At 34.7% G+C, this 7,739-nt stretch overlaps 2 protein-coding genes across 2 annotated transcripts; both read left to right on the top strand.

Annotated features, from left to right (window-relative positions):
• Window positions 1-623: 623 nt before the first annotated feature.
• Window positions 624-1,832, top strand: LOC110895163 (putative F-box protein At3g10240). The gene has a single exon (XM_022142440.1). It carries the CDS (start codon window positions 624-626, stop codon window positions 1,830-1,832), a length of 1,209 nt encoding a protein of 402 aa, XP_021998132.1.
• Window positions 1,833-3,209: 1,377 nt separating this feature from the next.
• On the top strand, window positions 3,210-4,010 carry LOC110895159 (putative F-box protein At1g50870). Its single transcript, XM_022142435.1, has one exon. It carries the CDS (start codon window positions 3,210-3,212, stop codon window positions 4,008-4,010), a length of 801 nt encoding a protein of 266 aa, XP_021998127.1.
• The last annotated feature ends 3,729 nt before the right edge of the window (window positions 4,011-7,739 follow it).

The following is a 7,739-nucleotide window of genomic DNA, read 5'->3' as shown; positions in this document are numbered from 1 at the left end:
TTTATTCAACCCATGCAGTACACGTTTTTTAAAGATGTAACTTTTTTTATAATAGGGAAAATGTCACGGATATTTAACCAAGTTTAAAAAGTGTTCTAATTAGATCATTCGTATCGTTTTTGCCCCAATTAGATAACTTAACATTCAAATCGAGTCATGTCCTTTTTTACATGTGTCAAGAAAAAAATGAAGCAAAAGATATTGGGTTCGAATTATTTTAATATATGAAATTATATTTATTAAAAATAAAAACACTTCAATTACATTAAAAATTAAAAAAAAATACAAGTTACAATCCACGTCACTCGAGTTAGCATCAAATAAAAGGGAAAAAAGAAAATAAAAATCCACATCACCACGGTTACCTATGAAATGGATGAAAAAACCCTTAATTTTAATGAAAAATGAATGTTGAATGACCTAACTGAAACACTTTTAAAACTTGAATGATATAACTGGAACACTTTTAAAACTTTGTTACTTACAAAGTTACCCTATAATGTATAAATTTATATTTATTCAGTGTAATATACGGGGATACGGGGTTATAACCTGGTATTAACTAAAAAAATCACTGCCATGCAAAAAATCACGAATCCCCCTTTTCTCCAAAAAAAAAAAAAATGGAAACCCTAGAAGCAGAGCAATCGTTGATCGCAGATGGTCAATTATTGAAGAAAGCAAAGATTGTAATCCCAACTGAAATCATGGAAGACATCTTCTCCAGACTCCCCGTCAAATCCATACTTCGATTCCGATCCCTCTCTAAACCATGGCGATTGTGCCTCTCCTGTCCATCATTCACCAAACTTCACTCCACTCGAGCTCACCGCACCTTCTTATTTATTTCTACTTATGATCGTTCCGATCGGAAACAACACCTGCTCTCCGCCCCCCTTGACGGTGAGCCCGTCACTCATCTCATGACACTCGACGACGACGTTGGTTATGCTGATATAACAGAAGCTCAACATTTGAACGGGTTAGTATGTTCTGTTTTGGTCAAATATTGTTCCGATGACGATTGCTATTACCCTCAAATTTTCGTTGTTAACCCTAGCACGCATAAGGTTTTTAAACTCCCTCAACAAGATTCGGAGTTTTCCATGTACCCTGTAGAAAAGGGGTGTTACTTATTTGGGTTTGATGAGTCTAAAAACGAACATAAGATTTTAATCATCAGGAAGTCTTACACACATATAATGGAGATTATGATTTACTCTATGCTGAATTATTCATGGAGAAAGATTGATGTAGAGCCTCCTATTGGTTTTGATTGGGATAGTTTGGTATTCGAAGTCCGCGGTGACTACATCAATGTTTGTGTGAATAGTGTAGTGCATCTATTGCTTCTAGATACATGTGACATTTTGGGGTTTGACTTGAGAACAGAGAAGTTTTTAATAATTAACACTCCTCAAGGTGTAATTGATCATAAGGCGCAAAGCCATTACTATCCTGACTTCATAAAAATCAATGGCTGTATTGGAGTTGTTTGTCATGATGATGATCATGTGCTGGAAAAAAACGGAATGAATATATGGGTATTACAAGACTATGAAAACCGTGTTTGGGTCAGAGAAATAATTATATTCCCCGAGTCTTTGATCAAGTTAGGTTCCCCTTTCCCTTCAGATTCTGTTAATATGGACGAGATTATCTTTTTTTCCTTCAGCAAGTTATCCGGGAATGTGATAAATGTACATGTCTACAACAGGAAGAGTAGATGTTTTAAATCAGTACAACTCACCCCAGGTCACCAATTTCCGTTGTCAAGAACATTTGACTTTGGACATATCAGCTGTTATGTTGAAAGAATGGTGCCTTTGTAGAGGAACATGGCAAGATTTGAGGTTTGCACTTATTGGTAGCTCTTAGATGTGTGTTCTTATGGAGTTTCTGTTATTAGATAGTGTTTTTAGTTTCATGTTTACTTCTTCTGTTTCCTTTTAACCCTCTCCATTATATTTTGTAAATAGAATATCATCATGTGCTAATTTTACGAATTTATGAAACTGAATATAATCATGTCCTAGGTAGTCTTAGTATTTTTGGAATTTCCATTTGATTCATGGTTTATGTTAGTTACTTCGAATTTCCTTGTTTATTTTCTGTTTGAGGTATGCGTGTATCCCAACAACGTGAAAGGCTGAAACCGGTAACCATTTAATTTAGCTTCAGTGCGATGACAGTTTAAACCCATTTAGCTTTTTTTGTTTATGATCTACCCAACTGTAATATGAGTTCAGCTAATATGTCCAGTTTAATTTATTTCATTACGTACAGGTCGATACATAAAAGGTTTCGTTGAAGGGCATATAGTGATGGGTACTGGTCGATACATCTTAGTGTTATATCTATTTATGAGCATTACACGGTGGAGGTGAGTAACGGTGTGAGTGGTAGTTGATGGTTTGTTTTGAAGGTTGTAGACAGAGAAAGCAGAGGGTGATGGTTTTAGGTTTAAAAAGAAATTACATTCCATGCCCTGTACTTCTGAAATTTCAAAAAAAAAACCTCATCAAATGATTGTTTCTAACCCAGATAGGCATTTGGAAGAAAATGGCAAAAAGTTACAAACGTGAGGGGCTATTTGGTACAAAAAAAGTCATTTTGGACGAAAATGACAAATATGCCCAATCCTCATGGACGATTTTGGCAATTAACTCTAATAATATCCATAAGATATTAAACTAATAATATTTAGTATGAGGATTATCTATAATATAAGATATTAAACTAAATAATATTTAGTAGGAGTGTTATCTATAATTAATTAGAAGAAAATTAAATTAAAATTATAATTATCTATAAGAGACGGTCTTATGATGACACGTGTCCCAAAAGTGGTTTCTTTTTTTATATAGTATAGATATAGATTTAGTTTTATGAGTGGTAACCGCTAGCAGTTTATAATTTTGTATTTAAAAAGAATCTAATTAAATGATTATTTTTAACTAAAAAAAATATGTTACATTTTTATGAGATCTAAAAAAAAAAAAAAGGCTAAATAGCGGTAAAAAAACGTTATCAATTTGTAATTTGGTAATTGAAAAAAAAAATTATTAAATAAATTGTTAACTAAAATAAAATGTTATTTTTAAAGGATTAAAAAAAAAGGCTAAAGAGTTGAGTATTAAACAAACCCTTGCCCTGGAATCTATACTCCCAAACGATTCCCCTACCCTTCGACTTTCTCCAGAAAAAAAATGGAAACCCTAGAAGAAGCAAAGATTTCAATCCCAACTGAAACCATGGAAGACATCTTCTCCAGACTCCCCATCAAATCTATACTTCGATTCCGATCCCTCTCTAAACCATGGCTATTGCGCCTCTCCAGCCCATCATTCACCAAACTTCACTCCACTCGTGCTAACCGCACCTTCTTATTTATTTCTGCTCATGATCGTTCTGCTCGAAAACAACACCTTCTCTCCGCCGGTCACCACGGTGGACCCGTCACTCATCTCATCACACTCGACGATCTTAGCTGTATTATCGAAGCGCAACATTTGAACGGGTTAGTATATCTTACTTGCGTCAAACGCCAAACTCAAGCTTGCACTTTTGTTGTTAACCCTAGTACGCGTAAGATTTTTAATGTCCCTGATCCTTCCTCCGATGTAAAGGATTTATATTACCCTCGAATCCGTTACTTATTTGGGTTTGACGAGTCTACAAACGAACATAAGATCTTGATGATTAGGGATCTTTCTCAACCTTCTAGGGAGATCATGATTTTCTCTATGTCAAGTTATTCATGGAGAAAGATCCATGCACAGCCTCCTGTTGGTTTTAGTTGGGATAGATTGCGCTTCAACACATACCAAAATGTTTGTGTCAATAGTGTAGTACATCTAATGCTTACGGAATCAGAATCGTTTGACATTTTAGCGTTTGACTTGAGAACAGAGAAGTTTTCAATAATTACCACTCCTCAAGGTGTTATGCCTGAAATTTATCATGTTGCGCTACAAGACGATCCTTACATCATTAAAGTGAATGGCTGATAATATGATACGTGCAGGCGTCTATAACAAGAAGAATAGATGTTTTAAATCATTACAATTTGCTTCGGGTCATCAATTTTCGTTGTCAGGAACATTGCAGATTGATCATATTAGGTGTTATGTTGAAAGCATGGTGCCTTTGTAGAGGAACAAGACAAGACCTGATGATCCAAAATAAGTTCTTTAATGGGCAGGCAAATGTTGATTCGTGCATCTTACTTTGCTGTTCAGGTTTGCACTTTGCTGGTGTTCTTATGGAGTTTCTGCTTTTAAATAGTGTTTTGAAATTGTCTTATGTTTTGGAAGGATTGTTTTCTACAAAATATTACAAAAATATGCAGTATAAAAGTTCACTTTAATTCTAACCAAACAGCATGAAAGTTTTTCAAAAATCAGAAATTTGCAGTGAACCTGCCTTTTGTATGTTGTGGGAGGTAGCTGATTAAAAGCTCTCCAACCACCTAGTTGGTGTTGAATTGACAAAGAAAAAACTATCGCAGGAATGTGTGATGGTTTCTTTATTCACTTAATAACTAGTGGGTAACACCCGCGCTCTGTAGCGAGATGTCCCAATTTTTAATAAATTTTTTTGGCATGGTACATGTAATTATGTGTATATCTCCAAGTTTCATGTCTTAATTTTCGTGTCTTATCACCTAATTGTGTATGCGTCTAAAGGCTTGTGTTTGTCGTGGCAACTTGTCCAAGTCAATCAACTCATGTATATTTATATATATCTTAAGTCTCATATGTTATGTTTAGACATATATTCATTAATATGATATTAGGTTTATGCATGCCTAAAGCATGAAGTAATAACCGTTCCTATGTGTTCGTATAAATATATATGTCGGTTAGGGGGTTTTGGGTCGTTATATCTCACACTTGATACACATTTAATATTTATCATCGAATAATAAAAAATATTTTAGCTAATCAAGTTATCGGTTAATCGTTTATACCTCTCTGAATCCTTTGTGACCGTTGATGACCAAATCTAACCCGACTTGTTCAGTCGAAATCTCATAATGAAATGTTTTGTATTTGAGATTATGTATATCATATAAATGAAGACAATAAAAATCCCAATTTATTTACATCAACAGGCATAACGATTTCTTATTTAGTTTTGTTTATCTATATCAACAGTCATAACGATTTCCTATTTAATTTTATATGTAAGGAAGGAGTAGGATTACACTAATTTAGATACATGCACCAGTATCACCCGTCGAGTATTAATATTAATATCTCAAGTGTTTTTGAATGACAACATTTACTTCTACTCTATTACATCAATAAATCACCAGGACTTGAAAAGTAATTTACTCTTGATATATGTATAAATAATATGCAACCAATTTGGTATCCAGATGTTCTTTTAAGTACCGATCCCATCTTCTTAATTACAAGTGATTGTTAATTGACTACACAAGAGCTTTTAGAAAGAATTTTAGGAGGATAGAAATCGTTTTTGAGTATCCAGCATATGCTAATCTAATTATACAGTGTTGAATCTCATACGAGTTTTACTCCAACCAGATCAAAATGAGTTTTCTGCAGACTTGAAAATAGTATCACATGTAATAGCATAAGTTAGTTAATGAATAAGTTAACCCAGGTTCATGTGTTGCTTGTTAAAAAATCAAAAGGAAGTGGTTAAAAATGTTTAACATCAGATCCATTTTTCTCAAACTGGGTTGAAGGAATCTTCATACAGTAGGTTGGAAAAGAACATTTAGTGTTGTTAGATCTCTATTTTTTAAAGTGAGAATTATTTTCTAAGTCTCTCGTGTTTTAATCACTTGAGTTCAAATCAAAATGTTTAACATTCTGAGTTTCAAAACGTTCTCAGTTCTATTTTTTAACACCATCCACCAAGTCTGTTAACTATTAGGAAATTTAGTCATTTACACACAAAGTACAAGTCTTCTATGCATATATATATATATATATATACAAGGAACAAGTCTTTAAAGCCTAAAGTAATTATAATATGTATAAAAATAAATCAAATATATAATATTATAATATAAACACACAGCTACACACAACTTCTCTCTCATCTACCACCATCACAAAACCACCACCAGTGCACCACCTCTAATCTCGCCACCACCAGTGCACCACCTCGAACACCCCATCATCCCCACTATACCACAACCATCCGCACCACCACATCTGCCACCACAATTAGTAGACAAAACACGGAAACGTCCCCAAATCCGTACGCCACTGTAACAACCCCAAATCCACCGGTGACACGAATTTCACCAAAAACTCACAAATCACAAACCTAATTCAACAATTTCCAGAAATTATAAGCAAAAACGAAGGACATAGCAGATCCGAACAACTACACCACAACATCCTAACACCAACCGCCGCCACCACCCGATGGCTTCACCACCATCCTATCACCCCTGAACCACCACTGTCATGACACCCCGAAAAAACCCTAAACCGTCGCTGCTATTTGCCACAACCACCTCCACCGCTAACTGATCTGACTGTATTCATGTATGTCTGCTCTGATGATGGTGGTGGTGTATGGTTGCAGGTGAGGAGGTGTTGTATAGTGGTGGTGGTGGTGTATGATGATTAGACTGGAGGGTGTGGGATAAAGCCCGTAGGGGTTTTATCACGCCACGTCACTTTCACGTAGGACAAGGGGCTTTAAGGCCCCTTTCCTTAACTTCCAGGTAGGGGTGTTCTTCGGGTTTTTTAATCGGGTTTCGGGTTTTTCGGTTCGGATTTTTCGGGTTTTCAAAACTAAATATTTAACCGGATAACCAAACCTTTCTAGGTTCGGTTTCTTTGGTGTTCGGGTTAAATGGTTTGGGTTAGAACGGGTTAGGTTAGATCGGGTTTTGGGTTAAAAAATGAACTAGGTTAACAAATAAATACAACCTTCTAAAATTTAAAATATCAATATTAGTTATTAGCGAACACTACAAAAACAATTTTATAAAACAACTCTTCTATAGTAATTTAATACAGATTATAAATTGTAAAATGCATCCAGTCTTTTAATTAGAAACAAATTATTAATTGTAACATGTTTAATTCCATACATTATATGTTATATTTACTTTTTCAATTATCATTTCCAATGTAACCGTATAGTTATTAAACAAGCTTTTCTTAAATGATTGGAACTAAAAAGCTATCAAGAATAGTTTAAAAGTTAGTTATGAAATAAAACAAAACCACAATCCCAAATTGTATCAACCAATTGTTAAAACCAAAACGTATCAATAAAAAAAAGCTATTAGAATAAGTTTGATATTCTTCTTCACTCTTCACGGTTGACAATTTGATAAACATCATGTATAATCCTCTGCATCCAGTGCTATAGTAAATAAAATTCAGTTAAAATAAGCATTAGCAATGTTCCGTGTTATAAAACGAATAAGAATTACTAAGCTAATTAATAAAAAAACATACCTTTATCCATTTCTTGGATTATATCCCGATCTTCTTCAGCAAAGAGACCCGGGATCGAAGTAGAACCATCCTGAATCCAGTCTTGGGTGCAGACTAAACTCTCAACAATCCTAGGAGTCATAGAACTCCTATACGGGTCCAAAACTCTCCCGCTCGTGCTATAAACAGACTCAGACGCCGCCATTGACACTGGAATGGCGAACAAGTCCCTAGCCATTAAGGACAGAATCGGTAATCTCGGGCTATTAACTTTACACCATTCTAATAGACTGAAGTTCTCTG

Source organism: Helianthus annuus, chromosome 2, assembly GCF_002127325.2.
Source record: "Helianthus annuus cultivar XRQ/B chromosome 2, HanXRQr2.0-SUNRISE, whole genome shotgun sequence".
NCBI classification, from domain to species: Eukaryota; Viridiplantae; Streptophyta; class Magnoliopsida; order Asterales; family Asteraceae; genus Helianthus; species Helianthus annuus.
Note: the sequence above shows the minus strand (reverse complement) of the source record. Positions and strands in the feature narration are given on the sequence as shown.